The sequence below is a fragment of the Mesocricetus auratus genome, unplaced genomic scaffold (assembly GCF_017639785.1).
Source record: "Mesocricetus auratus isolate SY011 unplaced genomic scaffold, BCM_Maur_2.0 Super-Scaffold_2245, whole genome shotgun sequence".
NCBI classification, from domain to species: domain Eukaryota; kingdom Metazoa; phylum Chordata; class Mammalia; order Rodentia; family Cricetidae; genus Mesocricetus; species Mesocricetus auratus.
Genome location: NW_024429180.1, coordinates 8,382,438 through 8,403,042, shown reverse-complemented (window position 1 = coordinate 8,403,042; position 20,605 = coordinate 8,382,438). Strand labels below are relative to the sequence as shown.

Here is a 20,605-nt window from a genome sequence, read left to right as displayed (position 1 = left end):
ATCATTTTAAATGTACATTTTCTTAATTGATTTATCTCAGTGATATACCAAAAGTTCATTGTAAGTAAAGCATATACTGACTTAAAAAAAACATTAACTATACCCATCTAAAACGTATCCCAAAATATATCTATAACAGGATTTATTTGTAACTAATAACAATACCAAGCATATAATCTCAATTATATTTATTTTTCACTTCAGTAAAATCAGAGATAAAATGTTCATAATTAGATTAACATGTAATTAAAAAACTAAATAAATAGCAACTAGTAGATTAAAACTGGTTATCTGTCTTAACAATTGAAGTAACGATGTGAAACCATAAAGAGTTTAATCTTTGCAAATTGACTCTACTTTATCTTTATTCTCTAAAGTTCTGTGAGCCTCAATCTACCATGAAAGGTTATTACCATAAATCTGTCTCATAAAGTCAGTCATAAGAGTTCTTTTTAGGCTAAGGTTTCAAAGATTAGGACTTTTCATGTAGAGAAAATTGTTGTATAGACCAAATGTTCAGAGAACAGCACTCAGCAACGGTATTCAGTATAACCCAAGACTATAAGCGGGATTCTCCAGCCAAATCGCCAGTATTTACACCATATTTACTATCAGAAATAGAAAGAGATGCAAAAGAGAGTTTTAAAGTAATTTATTATTTTACAAGGAACTCACTGAAGAATATCCACAGTATAGTTTATAGCCTGTGTTTCCTCCCAGGTTACAGACAGCAACACATTTATTGGCCCAACTGTAAATCCAGAATTTTATCTTGTAGCAATGTTTGACACTTAGGATTCTAGACATGAAAGGAATATAAAACCACAAAATCAGTCATGCAAAAATTTAGTAGAAACAACAAAAATAACATCAGAAATTAGGTTTCCACTTTTGGTTTGTAACAGCTCATATGTACTGCAGTTTTGGTAAAGATAAACGCCTGATCAAGTGTGTTACTCATCTGGAATCGCCACTGCACCTTGCATCCTGTACCATGCCTATGTTAGATCATTTTAAGTTGCTTATAACCCAGTGCCAAATTCTGTTATTATCAATCGTGGTAACTATACATCATAATATTATAATTCTGAAGTGGATCTGAGTCAAATTATATTGAATTCTATAAAATTAGTATCTATCAGTGGTTATGACTGTAGGAATGCAAAAAGGAATTTCTGGTTAAGTTAGGAGTCAAGTGAATACTTCCTACTTATTCCCATAATTCTGTCTCATAAAGTCAGTCATACATACAGCCACTGTATGTAGACTTACCAGCATTTCATTTGTGTCATAAGTGCCCAACACAGACTTACGTCTTGTTAATCAACAATTATTCTTTTATAGTGTGTCTTAGTGTGTGTGTAAGTATATGTGTTTGTTTGTTTTATGTATATGTGTGTGTATGTTCCATGTGTGTTTGTGTGTTGTATGTTTTAGTGAATATGTGTGTGTGTGTGCTTGCCTTTATCCTTGTTGATGAGAACAAGCTGTTCTTTAAATATATTCCTGTACTTGAACCATTTTAATGTGAATATTAAACTATGTCAGACTGTCATTCTTATAAAACAAGAAAAAACAACTGCTTTCAATAAATCATATTCTACTTTAATTTTTAATATCATTTTGTAATGATTTTACAATCAAAATAATAATTAGAGGAGGTAACTCAAATATTTAATAATAGAGTAGCTGAACTTATGATTCTGTAACTGGACTTGTATAGTTAGCTGTATCATAGTGGTAATAAAACACAAAAAAGCATGCAATTCCTCAGGTTACCACTAAGGCCTATCATTGCATGTTAAAATACTTCCTGGTCTGACTCAGAGTGAAAATGAGAGAAGAAGAAACTAGGAGGAAGATTTCCCAAGGGCTCTGGAGAATTCTCGGACAAATTTAGCTTTTGGAGAAGTTCTGATTCTAAATGTTGAACCTGCCTTTCCATCCCAACTGTCTCAGTAACTGAGGACCAGATGTAAAAATAGACATTTTACTGAAACTGCAGATAACTTTATACTTCTGTGCTTCTTGTTTCTTTTAGATCAATTAAACCCAAATTCATGATCATTGAACAGCATTCTAATGGTGAATTGACAGTCACCACATCGAATAACTAAAGAAATGTGTGAATCACAATTATTATGTTATGTATTTTGTTTACAGATCTAGTTGATGGTGGGACCAGGGAGAATGGAGCCGTAAATGAGGCAAACTAAACTCACGAAATAGCCAACTTTATTCAGAGCATCATACAATTTATGCTTTCAGGGTTAAGAGGAGTCACATGATTAAAGGGTACAAACACAAGGACAAGTTGTATGTGACAGAAAACATGTTTTCCCATACAGGCGTAAAAACAAATATCAGTAGCCAGTAGTAATGAATAATCTTCAGTAAACTCGCTTCTATCTTACCCCTTATATCTGGGAGGGGCATGAAACCACATTCCAAGAAACCGCATTCTATATTTTGAAGAAACTGCAGTGACAAGACTCTTGACTTGATCAGCTAATTGGCTCCTTGGTGTTTAAGAAGAGGATGCCTTCACACCTTCTCCTTCTGTCTGCTGGCATATACTTCCCAATCCCCAGTGGATACCGGGAAAGCACTGCTAAGCGCTATTGTGACTGCACACACACAAAAAAGTGAGTTCCAGATTGTTTTGAACATATCAAGATTTAAACAGTTGCCAGCCACAGATTAATATTACACTATTTGTATCTAGCTAGCATTATCAGTGTCAGAGTTTCTGTTATTTAATACAGTTAAGGATTGTTTAATCCTCATTTTGAGATGCAAATTCCTTAAACTTGTTGCATATGCCTGTGCTCATAAGAGTGGAACAGTTTTGAAAGACTGTTTTTTTTTTATTTCTAAGCATCTTATTTCTTTTTTTCTATTTTTTCCAGTTTAAATTTAGATAAGAAACGAGGTTGCTTCACAAGTCAGTTCCAGGTCCCTCTCCCATTCCCTCCCCTCCTCCCGTGCCCTCCCTCCAACCCCCCCCCGTTATCCCCTCATTCCCCCAGGGAGGGTGAGGCCCTCCATGGGGGTGTCCATAGTCTGTCATTTCATATAGGGCAGGGCCTAGACTCTTCCCCAAGAGTTCAGGGTGAGAGTGCACCTCACATTGTTCTATGGGAGTCCAAAGTCCGTGTGTATACTTGGGATGGGTACTGATCTGCTGCCCAAGGCTCAATAGATTCCCTAGGCCTCCTCACTGACACCCAGATTTAGGGGGTCTTTTTTTATTTTAAACTTCATTTAGAATTTTTTGGGAGAAGGTATGTTAACAGTTGTGACAAACTCTTCAGAAAGAAGGAAGGAAAATGAGTAAAATGATGTGAGCATCTCTGTGGAGAAGTCCCTATAGCTTTCTTACTGTTGCAACGTAAAAAGAAAAAAACATTACTAGAGGTGGTTTTACTCACAGAGGAGAGAAGCTCCCAGCAGCAGCTGGTTCCTTCCCTGTGCAGACAGAGGCCTGAAGGTTCTCCCCTATGTATGTTATCCACATGCTTTTTATGTCGTCCTTTCAAGAACGCTATTCTTTGTTCCAGAAATCTCATTAACCATTCCATGAAGATCCATTCTTACTTAGTATTTCCTGTGTTAGCATCTCACTTAATACTTATTCCTTCCTGCTTTCCCAGACAGACTTCCCCATATTTCTAGTGCACGCCGCCTGTGTTTTAGTTGCTTTACAGTTGCTGTGTGCTATGTACAGTGCTTCCCTATTACTCCACAGTAGTGCATTTGACTGCTCAGTTGGCTTATAAGGCTGCAGTATATTGTCTGAAAACAAGTGCAATCATGTAGCTGGATTCTACTCGGTAACTTTGAAATCTAGTGAAAAAAATGTAGTGAATGAATGCGCCAATAGATTATTTGATCGGCCTTGGCATTTTACATTTGCAGGTTGTTAATGAGCATTGTGAGATCAAGAATTATACCTCTTTTTTGTTTAGTCTATTTGTACAGAAAGCTGAGTAGGAATTGATATATTTAGGAATAAATATTTTCTTGAATAACAAGTTGATATTACATTACTGTCATTTGGTGAAGGCTGCAGACATTCTAGTATGCTCTACTGCCTATGAAATCATCCCATCACTAATGTTTGCAAAACATGTTTAATGAAAGTGTATTATTTTCTGTATGTACAAAAAATCTGTGGATTTTAGGTCATTATAAAGTTAATTATTTTGGCTGTGTATCTAAATGCATGTATATGTATGTGTAAAATATATTTGTGTTTGAATATATATACTTGCGCTGGGTCATCTCTAAATGCTGCTAAAGTAAATTATGCAGAAAATGTGGCTGTAGACATATGTTATTTATTTGGAATTATTAACATCTCACTTGTGTGTGTGCACATATGTGCACATGCCCCTCCCCACACATGCACACACTCACACCAGCATGTTTTATCATTTTTATCATGTTGTTAAAAACGTTTTTTTTTCTATTTTCACTATAAACACTCTGCCTCAGTAGAATGGTAAGAGAGTTTATCCCTCTATATTTTGAGAAGCACAGCCCTGGTGTCTATTCCCAGAGAATGAAATTCTGAGCCCAAATGTCTCAAGCATATCTGAAGGCTGCTGCTGCCCGGGTCTCCAAGACATAACTCTTTCTTTCACTCTGTCAGCTATGCTCAACGTGTGGTTGGAAACGGAATGAAAGCCCAGTCTGGAAATCCCGAAGTCAGAGTCCGAGGAGCTGACCCTGTGATCAATCAGATTGTTGATAAACTGAAGCATGTTATCCAGGTAAGTGCCGTCTCGGTTTTCACGGACGTACTCAACTTTAAATAAAGGGTGATTTCTTTCAAAATATTTGATAATTTTCCTGAGTGTGTTTAGTATCCTACCTGAATTGATATTTGAAATAATTTTTATATAGGGTTCCAGAACTACTTTCTTGAGCCATCACCATTTATAGTCGATTCCAGTGGTGTGGTGGTCAGTCTGTGTCTGTGAGAAGCAAGCCCCTGCCTTTAGTCGTTCAGCTGTGAGCCTCTTAGGGTATATTCATCTTCAGTAAAGGATCCTGAAGCCTTGAGGCTTATGACAACTAAAGAAATACGATTACACAAGAAAACCATGTCAGACCACAAAGGCCAGAATTGCCTATCATATAACTATACTTAACCAATAACACATAAGTAAATAATCTGTATTTTTGGTATTTATTTATTCACATTTTACATATTCAGTGTATAATCTCCCTAGTGGGTGTTCCTTAAATACTGTCTTTAAGACTTAATATATGAACCATATTCAGATAATTATCCAAAAATATTTCACTGAAACTATTAATTGGAATAATATGTTACATGTTGTAAATACCACCTCCATCTGATGTTTAGTGTAAGAAGGTGTATTGTGTAAGTTATTAGTCATTCTGTAACAATTTATGTATGTGTATATCTTCATTCTATTCAAAGCTTTCTGGATAGTTTTTCATTTTAAATATGATACTACAGAAAATGTAAATAGTTCTTAATTTTATTTGCATATAAGGCATGTCTGAGTCACTGTCATCATTTCAGTTTATTCAGAGACAATTGTTTGGACTCAGTTCATGATTCTTCAAATCCCAATAAAGCACACATAAGAGTACACAGAAGCTAGTGTATAAAGGGACAGGTTTCTTTTGGGATGCAGTGATGACTACATTGCTCATCCTGTTGCACACACTGTGACACCTCAGAAATCACTCTGGGTGGCAGAACCAGAGGAAAGTTCTGTTCAGAAAAACATGAAAGAGAAAAACTGTGTGAGGAATAGCTGAGAGCATAAGACATCCCTCAAATAAAGCTAAACTAATTTCCTCAAAGACAAGCCTCCAATGTGAAACAGCTATGTTGCCAATGAGTCAAATGCTGAGATGTGTCTGGGGAGAGAAAGCCTGAAGACTGACAGGAGCTGAAGCAACAGGAAAGAAGGTAGGAAGTTATGGTCACCTGAGCAGGGTAGCTGAGCTCACCTGGAGGCCTGTCTGTTGTCCTCAGAATTAGAAGTTCTCAGACCATCAGTGATTATACCTCACACATTCACTAGAAAGTCATTCTGCCAGATTTCCCCCACAGCAACAAGGAGACCATTGCAGCTGAAATTGATCTAGACAATGGTAACCTAATGAGGCTTCAAGAAAACTTAGGAGATTGTTTACTTCCTGAGCTCATGTTGGCTCAAAGTCAATACATTTGCAACTGTATACACACATGCCAAGTAGACTTTCCCTATATGCTTTTGTCATTTTTTCCTGAGTTGGAGGTTTCTCAAGGAAGAAACTACAGAGTGAGTATTTTTGGTTGAGTGTCCTGACAAGCAATTTAGGGTACTGGAAAGTAAGATTGTGTATAGAAAGGAAGATAACTTCACTGGAGTAGTTCTGGTACAAGACAGAAGTTTTTTGACTCAACAATAACTCAGTTGGCAGATCCCTTCAGGTTATTTTCAGGGAATCTAATACACATATCTTTAGTTCCTGGTATACATCCGACATTGCTTGATAATCCTGGGATAAGGGTGAGCTATGCTACCTCAGCTCCAAATCAGCAGCTACTAAGGCAAGACTAAGACCCACAGCTGTCATAGTGAGTACCTTTTTCAAAGTAACACCTCATGGTAACATCTAGTTTGTGACTGGTTTGTAGGTATCCATTGTTTGAAACTATAATACATAACTGATAATGAACCAGAATGGTAATAATAATAATCAGGTCATTGTACTGTGAGACAACAAAATCCCCATGATTTCCATAGTTCGTTACAAATGAGCCAGTGAGTGTACAAGGTGACCTTTGAAAAGTGGAACTTCAATGATTTTAGCTCATTCTTTCACTGATTATTATAGGAGCAGAAGTATGTCATCTAACATTATGGTGATAATTGTGTGTAGTCTGAACATATATACAGACACATAAAGTGGGCATGCAATCAAACTGTTCAATATCTATGTACCTGTATATTTATATCAATACTTGTGTATCATCTATCAGTCATCTGTAATTCGTATGAAGAAACCCTGCTGTTCTTAACGTTTATAGCTGCTGTTTATAGACTTATGCAAGTGCACAGACCTCAGAACATACAAACCAAGGAATGGGTAGGTCTCCAGTCTACAGAGGTTCATAAAAGTCCTATAGAGAAGGCCTTACTGATCTGTTGCCCTGCAGCATAGCTGAGACTTGTTACAAATATATCAAAGCCACATCCCTTTCAAGGTATTGCAGGGAAATGATCCTACCTTTTAAGCTCCTGTTCAGATTGCATTCCATTCTTTCATCTTCATGACTATGCAGATCTCAAATTATCCAAGCCTTCGGTTTCATTGTAGAATTATAAGAAAATATCAAACATGTACTGCCTTTGAGCTCCGAATTTAAAGTCTGCCAGGATAATATGGCTGAAAATTGGATTATTGTGAAGGATCACAGAAAGTTATGTCACTAACATATTAACCTTTTGTGCCTTAGAATATACTGTTCTACAAGCTGATTTCCTGCAGGTGAAGAAAGTTTTTACTTTGCCAGACTTCTGACTCCTGATACTGTCTACGTGCCCTGGCAAGGTGGCTGGTGTTATGTGCAACTGCAGAGGACAGTTAGCGGGATGCCTGCTGTCATTTGTGAGAAAGGTTCAGGACGGTTGTCCTCTGGTGTGAAGACTCACTCATTTGGAAGTAGTGTGGATTAGGTGAGGGCATGGACATAGGGACACATTCCACAATCTAATCCAGAGATTTACATGATCATGTAAGTATTTGCGTAAAGTTGCTTTCAGTGGAATGGATGGTAGCTACATTTGTAAATGTGCTTTATAGAAAAATGCTACATTTTGTAAGAGATTAATGTGTCCCTTGCCTTTTTGTCTATATAGTATACAGAAATAATCCACCTGTGTATTTTGCCAGCAAAAATATTAGTAATAATTACCTCCAGATGCTATTTCTGAAACACCTGTGTTCTTGGCCTGCTGTAGCTGTGACCTCATTTTCTGAGTCATGTAATTAATCACTAAGCAAGTGGGTACAAATTTTATGTTGAAGTTGTCACATTTTTCAGTGCTTTTACAGTTGTTTTATTAAGTACATTTAACGTATACTTTTTTAGTTCATAGTTTGAGGATAGGTTTATAAAATAGTGAGACAAAGTAGATATTGTCTACTCTCAGTGGCTTTGCTTTCCCAGCTAATGTAAATGAAAAGCATAACAGTGGCTGGCAGGAATTACACAAAAACAAGAGACAGAGAGAATAACACAGGAAGCCTGTGTCACTGGATGAGAAAAAGGAATTAGGAAAATCAGTGAGAACTCTGGGGTGAAAGGACTTCGGGAAGGCTCATCCTCCTTAGGTCAGAGAAAGCACAAACCTATTGCAAAATGGGTGAGCGGCAGAGACAAACTTGAAGCATGTGTGGGGAAGCGTTAACAGGCTCTAGTCACAAGTGTATGTTTTAGCTGAATGGAAGGGGAAGACCCTTAACGTCGTCAGGGGGTGACTTAATTCATGTCTTATAAAAATAATTTTGTATATATTGTGGAATCTGGGCCTCATGGAAATCAAAGAAAATCATAGAGGTGGAAGATGATAGTAATTGGGAAGAGGATGTTCAGCACAGACATGAGGAGCGGATAGAGCCTGAGAAATAGTGGAAATGGAATTTATTTGTTGGTAGATTGGAAATATGGGCAAGGCAGAGAACAAGGGGTAGATTAGATGGTTCAATTAGGTAAGGACATTTGCTGTAAACCCTGAAAACCTGAGTTGTATGGGGAGCAAAAGCATACAACAATTTCCCCCATACATTGAAGGATTATGTAGAGCCCTGCCAGGAAGAACCTGGCAGTGTTAGAGACCAAATAAGAAGTTCCTTAGTAAAGTTAGGATGAACGAGGCATCTCAGAATAACCAAAAGAAATCCCTGTCTTCTACTGTCCCTTAACACATCTTATTTACTCTTTCTGGTTCTCCTTTCTGTGTGTTATGCTATACTCAGATGTATGTTTGCTTAAATACACGTGTATATATTATCGGCTAGGATCTGCATGTAAGATGAAATCTACATTAGTATTGAAAGAGGATATAAATATATTTATTTATTTATTTTTAAATTTTTAATTCTTCCATGGATTTTCTTCCTTTTTCTGTGGTAGAAAGTACATACAATTGTACTTGCTAGTGAAAGTGTGAAATCCATTGTGATGCTCCACAGCTTTGGAACGGCTGTTCTAACTGTACAGAACTTTGTGGACATATATGGAGACCTTGGTTTAGCTAATCTCAACAGGTGACTTTTAAAAAAATTAGTTTGCAAGTTCTTTGCAGTAAGAACGAATTAATTTTTGGACATAAAATTATTGTAGTCAGAAGATGACTTTCAGAGATTCAACCTTCCTTGAGAGGGGAGTTTTAGTATAAATCATCTTGATATATTTCATCCTTTAGGGCAGACCCTCTTTCTGTATTCTGCTCTTAAAAACATACTGATCAAACTCCATGCACATGGAGATCTGTGGGTTACAATGTGAAGATGTTTTCCTCGTAGTCCATATCAGGGCCCCACTGTTTCCATACTACCCGAAAACCCTTCTGCATTGCAAACATGAATCTTGGAGGATAAAAGTGCATCTCCCTACCCCTCCCCCACTTATGATTCTTATCACTTTCTCCTGATCCAGCCTTGCTGGGATCCCATACAGAATAATTTTCCAGGGTAAATGCAACTGGAGAATTTCACCAGAGTGTATTTTGTTGATGTCCTCAGACACTTGCCTCCCATTGAAATTGGAAGCAGTAGTTCATTTCTCCTAGTGTATCTCATTGGGACAAAATCTACAAATATTTCTAACTCAGATTCACTTTCCTAGAACTCCTTGTTCATATTGACGGCTTGTTTCAGGGGAAGTTGTCAGCACAGATATTTCAGCTGTGTAACAAATTGTCTTCAAACGTTAAACACATACCAATTTTAAGAAAAATGATGGCAGAAGCTAAAATACTCACTGCTGGGTACTATTAGTGTAAAACTGATGCTTTTACTGCTTAGAAAGTAATTTACATGCTTTTACTATGAGATGTAAAATGGAATGACATTCAGCGTGCCATGATCATTTTACTGCCAATCCCAATAATCACTATAATGTTGTTGAAAGTGGTGAATTTAAGGAGCATTTTACTTCCTCAAACCTAAGCATTCCAACTCATTTAAGAGTGCTGCTTTCTATTTAACATTTGCTTAATATGTGCTAGAACTTTGTCACAAAAATATCTTCATGTATTAAATAAATGTTATTCTCTTAATGAAAGGGAAGAAATTATAATATCTACTTTTAATGTAAAACAACCATTCATAAGATAGTATACTTTCCAGTGATCATGGTATACTATATGTTAAGGTAGATATGAGTCTCTTATTTTATGCGAGGAACAGCTATGCTAAATAGACTGCCTTTTTCTTCACCTTCTCCCTGAAATACCAACATTATGAATAGTCACTTTAGAACCATCACAGACTGAAAGACATTCTAATTTAAATCTCAGTGAATAGTTACAATGGATAGTATTTGCACACAAAAAAGACAAGCTGTTCTGAAGACGCTGTTATTTCAGGGTTTCTGAATTCTTAGGACTTTTCAATCTCTTGTTGCTAGACTTACTGTGTGACACATTTTAGAAAATTTCTGTTTTTTCAAACTGTGCATCTGAGCCAGTCAGGCTCTTAGACGTAGAATGTCAACAGATTCTGGGAATTTTCTTCCTTTGACCAGTCCTGGCCTGCTCTGTGAAAGTGCCGCCATACCCTGACTCCTGCAAGCTTGCTTCTACTACATACTTGTCATGGCCCCAGGCCTGTGGCACTGATATTTCACAATCAGACAGTTCTCCACTTGGAATTAGCAATGTAGCAACCATCAAACACATAAGCACATTTAGTTAACTTATTTTGAGAAGAAAGTACTTGAAATGCACTCAATAACTTTCAATGGCCATCTAATTCAACAATTAGCTTGTTTGAGAAAATTCAATTGAAGCCTGCTTTCTAAAGGAGGCAGAAGGACTGACTCCATTATTGGCTGTTACACACACACACACACACACACACACACACACACACACACACACACACAAATCAATTGCTTACACTAAAAGAACCATTTCAATTAGTGTACAATCAACTGGAAACAAAGCCCTAAGAACTCTCTTTGAAAGTAATGAGAGTAGGGTTGGTCATCGTTGATTTATTTCTGATTATTTAGAGTTTGTAATTGTCTTATGCTGACAGAAGGCTAAGCTTTGTATTCATTTTAGTGAGGCTGCTGTGGATCTTATATTAAAGACTTGAGCAATTTCCCAGCTAGGTTTTCTTTTTGTACATAATCGAAAGAACATTGATAATTAGAACTTTTTAAATTATTTATTCTTGTAGGGTTTCATATACATATGTAATGCTCTGTGACCAAAGTCCCCTATTATCCTCTCTACTGTTCTTCCTCCCCTCATGAAATCTCTTCTTTTTCTTAAGGCTTCATCCTACTTTGTTTTTTGACCTACTGTATTTAATTGGAGTGGCCTTCATGGGCACTGGTAGAGAGTTATTTGCTTAAGTGGGGCAATACATCTCTACTATACTTCTGAGGAATATGACTGCTTATATACCGTCAACCTTTTAACTGTCTGAAGGCTCCTCCCACCCCCAAAGGCTCCTCTCACCCATGGAATGTGTGAGACCCTATGAACATCTCCTCCATCTGGGATGGGATGCTGATGGACCCAGCCTTGTGTAGGTCTTTTCTAGGTTGCCACTGACAGAGTGAGTTCATGAGTGCTGGGTCAGCAGACAGCATGTTCTAGCATTCCTTCTGCAGTGGTTTGAAAGAAAATGGCCTCCACAGACTCTTCTTGAATGCTTTGTCTCCAGCTGGAGGAGTGTTTGGGAAGGATTAGGGGGTGTGGCGTCGATGGAGGAGGTGTGTCACTGGGTAGGCTTTGAGGTTTCAGAAGCTCCTGGCATTCCCTGTTAGTTCTCTGTCTGACTCGCCATTACTGTCTCAACGTGTGTGTTCTGACTCACCATTACTCAACATGTGTGTTCTTAGATAGTGCTCCTGCACCATGCTTGTCTGCTGGCATGTGCCCCAGAGTAATGAGTATGATTCTCCCCAGCCTGGTCCCAGAGCCACGTCAGTCCCAAATGAACATACAGAATGCTATATCAATTATGAAGCTGCTGCCCGTTTGCAATGGTTTCTTGTTGGCTAGCTCTGACTTAATTATTAACCCATAATTGCTAATTTGAGTATTTCCACATGGCCTTCTCTTACTGTAGAAAAGGGTCCAGACCTCTTACTCCTCTTGATTCCTACATGGTGAATGACTGTGTCTCTATTTCCCAGAATCCTCCACCTCTCCTAGTCCCACCCATCTTGCTTCCCTATTTGCAAGCAGTGCTTTATCCATCAACCAATAAGAACAACATATACACAGATGACCATTCCCCATCATCTCCTCTTTTCTGTCTAAATAAAAAGAAGGGTTTTTAACTGTAACATAGGAAAATATATATCAAGGCATTTATTAAGCAAGAGCTATAAATACAATACTTAGTCCATTAACATTTAGCAAGATTCAAAGAAAGTATCATCTATCCTATCTTTGTGAGTCTTAAGTCTTATATGTAACTCATCTTTTATCATAACTAAGGAAAACTATAACTGTAACTGTCTATCTTTAACTCCATCAAAGATTACAGAAGAACAATATATAAACACTAGAATTGACAGAGACCTGGACAGTCACCCAAAGTTCTTTTGAAATGTTGGGGAATCTGACTTCAGCCCATAGGCCACAGTGTGCCTGGCAGACTTCTTAGCAAAGCAGAAAATTTTAAACTGTCTGTCTGCATTGGTAGTTTGTCAGTCACTTTTCTCAGTCCTGCAGGGTGTCTGGCAGACACTTCCATGAAGCACGAATGCTTCAGGACTATTCATTTTGTTTTGAAAGTTTAGTAATCACTCTTCTGTGGGTCCTGCATGTCCAGTTTATACAGCAACAGTCAAATAGTTCAGTCAGGAGCAGTTTCTTGCCCAAATGGCTGGTTTCAACATATTGAAAGTAAACTCCATGATGAGTTTCCTTGATGCCCATCATCTATTCTGATGTAGATTGCTGCTGTCAGAAGCAGACATTTCTTATTGTCAATAAAAACCCTAAACCATTTTAAATGTCATTTTCTGAAGGTCTTTGAAAGGTTTGAAGAATATCTATCTCAAATACATCTCCGTATATCTAGGAAACCTAACTAACCTAACTATAAGTACTGCATATTAATAGGTAACTATATACAATATGTATTTAATTATGTATTACACTTTAAAAATCAGTATAAACACAATACTTAAGCAAGAAGAGGAATATACATATTACTTAAATTTGTATCAATAGATGCAAATCTATACCAATACAAAGTATTCATTTCTATATCATATTCCTTTTTTTCCCTTTAGAAAGAATGGCTGTGGTCATTACCATTTATAAGCAACCCTGTATAAATGAAAACAAATATGTATGTATGTATATATGTATGTATATAAACAATATTTGGGAATGTGGGTGTCGTTCTCTCCAAACTACTTCCTGATGTTAGGAGGCACTACCTTTGGGATCCTAAGAAGTTCCAGAAATCCTGGATGTAGTGATCTATAACTGCATAATCTCAGTTGTTTTGGGATGTTGGATCACCTCACTTCAGGAGGTCTTACTTCATCAAACCATATAAGTCTGGAAGGAATCCACAACTTTTCATTCTGTCTGGAAACACAAAAACTCTTTTCCCAAGTAACCTGTCCTCATATTTAAATTTAGAAGTCAAAGCATTTTTAAAATACATAAGGTGAATTAATTTAGCAACATTGATAATCAAATGACTTTTAGCAGTAGTTGCTCCTTTCCCAGTTATTAAACAATTCAAAGACAACACGATAGCATACAGTATCCAGACACTGTATATTTTATATATTTAAATGACTTTTGTATTTATGTATTTATTATTGTTACTCTATTTATTTTTATTTTTTTCTTTTATGAGACAGGGTTTCTCTGTGATATTTTGGCTGCCCTTGAACTCACTCTGTACATCAGGCTGGCCTTGAAATCACAGAGATCTGCTTGCCTCTGCCTCCCGAGTGCTGGGATTAAAGGCATGTGCTACCACACCAAGCTACTCTCTTTCTTGTTTAATTTTTTTAACCACTATCCTGTTTCTTTTTCTCTCCCAAGCCTATATATATTTTTAAACACACTATAAACCTTTTAAGGTTTTTACTTCATCTGAATCTGACTTTACTGTAAATCTTTGTGTTTTTCTGGCCATGTGTATTTTATCTGCTAAACAACATTGCTAAGATTAAAACCATAGGTGTTTTAACTTCTGTCTTTCCATGCTGGTGGGCATAAGTTTACTGCCAACATTGGGAGCTATGTTTACTGCCATGGTCTATGCTACTATCAAGTAGCATGTTGTCGGCTTGGAGATGTGGTCACTGCTCGTACATACCATTGTTGTTTGGTAGTGGGGCCTCTTAAAACACCCTGTGGTTTTTTGTTGCTTGTGCCAGGTCAGGAAGACTCCCTTAAGTCTCTGCTTTTCTCTAGCAAAACACCTCACCCAAGAAAAATGCTGCTACCAAGAAGTCATGCTTCTCTTTGTTCCTCTGTTTTTTAAAAAAAAATCCCTTTTCAGCTTTTGTTAAGTGGAAATTTGTGCCTCAAGTCTGGGTACCATTATGTAGAGCCATGAGATTCTTCATCTCATGGTCATGGGCTAGTGCCCCATGTTGGGCACTATTATGTAATGAGCATTCTTCCCAGAGCCATGTCAGTCCCAAATGAACAAGCAGAACGCTATATTAATCATGAAGCTGTTGGCTGTTTGCTATGGTTTCTTGTTGGCTAGCTCTGACTTAATTATTAACCCATAACTACTCATCTGTGTATTTCCACGTGGTCTTCTTTTACCAGATAAAGGGTCTGGACCTCTTACTCTTCTTGTCCTGCGTGGTGATTGACTGTGCATCCATTTCCATGAATCCTCCACTCTCCTAGTCCCACCTATCTTGCTTCCCTATTTGCCAGCAGTGCTTTATTCGTCAACCAATAAGACAAACATATACATAGATGACCATTCCCCATCACCCCAACATGATGGTCATGGACTTGTCTTCTGAGACTGAAAGCAAGCTCCCAAATGAAATGCTTGGTCTTATAAGTTTCCTTGAATTAACTTTTAAATAAGCCTGCCCATCTTCTAACCCTAATATTCTTTTTGTCTTCCGTGATCTTCTCTCAGCTTTGGGGAACTTATTATAAATGTCTCATTTACAGTTGAACACTCAATACTACTGTTTCTCCTCCTATTGATCAATTAGGAGTCTCTGAATTGGCCTTTGCTAGAAGCCTCATGAACACTCAATACTTATTTGTTCTAGTTCCATTGACCAGACAAGAGTCTCTGAATTGGCCTTTACCAGTTCCAAACTGAAACTCTTCTCTTCCCATGGCTGGGAACAGTAATGATCCTGGGAATAAAGTTATGGTTTTAATTAGGAATGTCTATAAACCATGATAAAATGATATAAAAGCCTTATGCAGTTTGTTCAAAATAAGATGAAATATGATTTAAGAAAATGATGTGAAAATTATAACCACTTCCTACTAAATTCAGATTTCTTAAGAAATTAAATCCAATGGGGTTAAATTATTACTGGAATGATGAAATACAAAAATGACTACACATTGCATTATTGTTGTTAGGGTTCTTCTTGTTACCTTGTTTGGAACTGATAGATGCCTCAGAGATTAGCAATACATATGTCTGCATGAGTGTACGATAGAAGCCTGTGGATGCTCTGACTTTTCTACTTAATCTAAGAAGTTGACTACACTACTGAGAGGTGCTGGATCTTGTTTTGGTAACCCTTCCTGGACACCTCTTGGGAGAGGGGGTGAGAAGACGCAGCACCAAAGACTCAGGCACTGGGAGTCATGCTTCATGCTACCAAGAAACATCTGGTACTCCCATTGAATTCCTAAAAGCAATGGGTTGTCCTCTTTATCATAGATGGGATCTATAAACACTCATAGCCTAAATAAGCATTTTCTCTGCAGAAATTTATTTTAGTCACTGCAAGATGGCTTTATATAACTACCCAGGTCAAAAACTGTACCCTGGTACACTCTTCTCTTTATATTCCACTGACTGCCTGGCTTAGGGATTGGTCTGTCATGGATGGCAGGATGAAGAAGTGACAGACCTGTGAGTAGAAAATCTGGATTTGGTGAGCCAGACTCTTTGGGATGCATTCTAATAGCAAGCCTAGGTAACTCAACACATTTGTTTCACACATCTAAGTTGAGAAGTGCTTATTACACACAATTGAGAAGGTGGAGCTACTATACACAGCCAATAAGAAAGTGGAAATGTGTTTGGCTGATCTCTCTAGGTAGTCTTTGTAGGGGATGCCCTCAGGCTGTGGACATCCTGGAGGAAGAAGCTATCGACTCCATTTTCTGTACGCATTGTTAAGATACACACAGGGACCAGGGAATGTTTTAGCATCCCCCCGGGTCTGATGTATTGGGGTTTTTTGATGTGGCTGAGCTTATATCAATCAATCCATACCCACTCATTATTGATCTGCTCCTTCCATATTTGTTCAGGGCCTTCTTTGCTCCCCACAGCAATTGTGTTCTGCCCACGCATACTTAGATCATTCTGTCCTCATGGCTTCTGATCATGGCATTGCCGTCTTTGACTGCTTTTAACCATGTGGAGCTCTGCCTCACAGATAGAATTTTCATTCTCCTCTTTCCTAATCAGTTTTTTTTTCTTCTGTGTTCCATGGTAGACCCCCATAGCTGCATCTGGATGTTTACTGATATTCAGAGTTCTATCACCTTGCTTGGAATTGTGACTCAAGGGCTCATGATTGTGTACTTTCTCAGACCACCCACCCATCCACATATGGAAACAAAGCCAAAACAGCCTTTTGTGTTCACCTACACCCAACTGGGCGGTCGGACGAGTCACAGTTTTCCCCTGAAACTATCCTAATTTTATTCCACTTGCCTCCAGGTCTAGCACGCAAAAGTCGTCTCTCTAATGATTTCGGCACTCCGTTGCCATGCATACTTCTTTAATAGTGCAGTCATACATAATCTTAGCTTTCTGCAGGTAAATGATGAGTCCATAATGCTTTACAGGGTTCAATAAATTTACTCTAACCACTCGACAGCAATTTTATGAATGTGCTTTGAGGATATAATTTGTCAAAGCCGAGCATTTCCAGGATGTGTTCTTGCAGTTCAGAAGTACTTAACCAGATGGCCTCGTATAGCTTAGGAGCAGTTAAGGCACCTAGAAAGAAGGCTGACTTATGAAGGGAGATGGTTGCTGGGGACCAGCCAGGGTATTTCTTAAGCATAGACTATTGAAGAAGAAAGGTTAGTACTAGTAAAGATCCATTAGAAACTAAATCACGAGAGTTCTGCACAAATTAGTTATAATACACATTGTTATAACTACACATATAGCAAATCTTATGAATATGTTTTCTCTTTATTATGTGTTTCACACTGATGTGATGGAACCCTAATCAGTATCATTAGATATAGAGCAAATCATGCATTTTGTAGTAATGAGTTGGAGTATGTATATCATCATGGTAGCTCAGCAAGTATTTCTGGAAATTATAATTTTGAAACTTTATAGTATGAACTACAGTAAGAAACCAGACCTAAAGCTCATTAAACATATGGTGAAATACCATTCAACTTCCTTCAAAACCTCTTTTCTTTTCATCTTATAAGAATGAACTTGCCAGCTTTTAACTGTGAAAGTCTAAATTTAATTTATAAAATGGACATAGCAAAGCAAGGTAGCTTACCTTTGTTCAATCCAAGGAAATTCCTATGTTAACTTCCACACTTTATTTAATACAGAAAGCCTTTCAAAGCTTTCCTACAAAAAACACACAACCGGGGAGGGTGGCTAAAACTTCTAGAAAATAAATACTCTCTTAAAACATTTTATAAATCTTGAAGAATTTATTCTTAAGAGTTTAAAAACGTGTATTTGCATCCATTCCAATGTAGAAGAAATTTTTAACTTCATAATACTCCATTACAAAATGTAAGCAAAAGTATAATGTATATATAAAATGTTATTTGCACCCAATTTTTGTTTAGGTAACCATATATTTTTTTTCTTAAAAGGTTTATTTATTTTTATTTTATGGGTGTTAGTGAAAGCATGGTTGTGTACCATGTATTTTATGGATGTTAGTGCCAGAATGTATGTATATGTGCCACTTATTCTATGTGTGTTAATGGCAGCATGCATGCATGTGTACCACATGTATGTTTAGGTGCTGGGGGTGAGGCATCAGATTCATTGGGCCTGGACTCACAAGAGACTGCCAGACCCCACGTGGGTGCTGGGAACTCAGCCTGGAACCTCTGGAAGATCAGCAGGTGCTCACAACCCCTGAACCATCTCTCCAGCCCCACATGCGACTATGTTCACTACAAGGATTCACCATTGACACTAATAATGTAACCAAGAGTCCAGTATCCTTACCCAAGTGTCAATTTCTGTGCTCAGTTCATAGATATGCTGAGGACTGTGGGACTTGTTTCTCGTTATAGTAGATTCTGAAGACTTCTTTGTCAGACATTCTCAAGTGTACAGCAGCCTTCGAGATTCTTCCACTTAAGACTAATCTTAAGTGATTAGTAAGAACAGTGAAGTTCTTAATTATAATCTCCGTTTACCATAGAACATAAAAGCAACAACAAAATGGTAGAAATAAAATTAATAATTAATTTGATTACTACATACCAAGTAACAATAATGGGAAATCAAATTTCCCCAAATATCATCTACTAATAGGAACAATTTAAAATCATTTTCATGATAATTATTTTAATCTTAAATTATAATTTTAAAATTATTGTAATTTTTGATCCATATCCATCTGTCTGCATTCCTGGCAGATGTGCTCAGTGTTCTGATTAAATACAAGGAATACAGATTTGAGAAAATAAACACTGATGAAGGTTTTAAAAATTCATATTTAATAATGAACTGTTTACCTCTGAGGCAAGTGGTGAGTAAACATTAAAACTTACGTTTTTCTTACAAACATATTAGAAGTTCTAGTATGAAACAGTAACTCTCTTAGGTATTTTAATATGATTCAAGAACAGTTGTGACAGCTTTCAAAAAGCAGTGTAAACCAGAAAATGTGCAAAGATAAAAACAAATATTTATATAATAATGAGAAATGAAGAATTCACATTTTATAGTTTACAGGAAGAGGTCTCCTCCAACATCAGGAAACACGTAACAAACTTAGAAAGTATCTCTGCCCAACTGATGTTAGAATTAATTATCAGAGGTTATTGAAGTAAAGTGATGTTGTTTACTTATAACATACTATCAGTAGGTTTGAAGTGATATTATGTCTTGCTCATAGCTTAAGTGATAACTGATGGAAGAAATGGTGGACAATGACATATTTTGGTATTGGTAGAAAACTTCTCTGCAGAATTTGGTGGAGTTGCTCAATTTCTGTTCCTGTGCCTATAAGCCAAAACATGCCAAATTTAAGAGACATCATTTGTCAGGTAGATGTAACCAACGTCAAGCAGTAGATAATTCTGTGCTTGTCAGCGGTAGGCATGGGGTTTATGTGTGAATAAATGAGGAGCATGTTCTATTCTACCAAAATCTTCAATATATATATATATATATATATATATATGTGTGTGTGTGTGTGTGTGTGTGTGTGTGTGTGTGTGTGCATTAACTCAAATAAGAAATGTGTTTGAGAAGGTTCTGTACAGAAACAACCAAACTAACATTTATCTCCCCCTCTATATTTATCAAGTTGCTATGCATTCCTGATTGTATCTGTTTTGTGGCAAATCTTTTACAAATGTAAAAGCAGAATGCTTAGAATTTCTAGATTGAAGCATTCTGATCTCTCAAAGTCATCAGAGAAGTAATACTTTCCAGTAATTTTGTTGACAATCATGTTACTCTGTTGATAGGAAAAAAATCATAGAAAATAAAGGCATGATTGCTAAGTCAGATACTGATTTATTTTAATGAATTAAAACTTAGACTAAATTATTACAAAAATTAAACTGGAAAACTAGTCTGAGATAAAAATGAAATTGGATTTTGGTGTTAAAATGTAAACAGTACTTGTTCCCTTAAGATTGGTTTATTAAAGCATAATTATAACATTATCAGTGGAAAAACATGTGCTATAATTAAATCATTTCAATAATCATTTCTTGAGGTCTTAATACCCTGCATTTCACACTTCATGGTGGTAGATAAGAATTCTTTGCAAGAGTGAGTTCCAAGACAACCATAGCTGTTAGGCAGAGAAATCCTATATTCTTTGTAAACACAATTCGTTATCAGTACTTTACTCTTCTAAAAATGCCAGAGAATTTAAATTCAGCATTAGCGTGTTACAACAATACATTGCCCTGATGTATGTATGTATTGTGTTCATCAATAA

At 37.0% G+C, this 20,605-nt stretch overlaps 1 protein-coding gene across 10 annotated transcripts in view; it reads left to right on the top strand.

Annotated features, from left to right (window-relative positions):
* Gpc5 (glypican 5) overlaps window positions 1-20,605 on the top strand; it is a 1,283,302-nt gene that overhangs the window by 408,151 nt on the left and 854,546 nt on the right. For 4 of the 10 annotated variants that reach the window (XM_005079439.4, XM_040747023.1, XM_040746922.1 and 1 more), the window contains exon 6: window positions 4,655-4,775. The exons of 5 other annotated variants lie outside the window; for them this stretch is intronic. In XM_005079439.4, coding sequence (XP_005079496.2) covers window positions 4,655-4,775 — 121 coding nt within the window. Of the gene's footprint in view, window positions 1-4,654; window positions 4,776-7,489; window positions 7,866-20,605 lie in introns of those variants that run through there. One more of the 10 variants, XM_021232642.2, reaches the window with a different exon arrangement.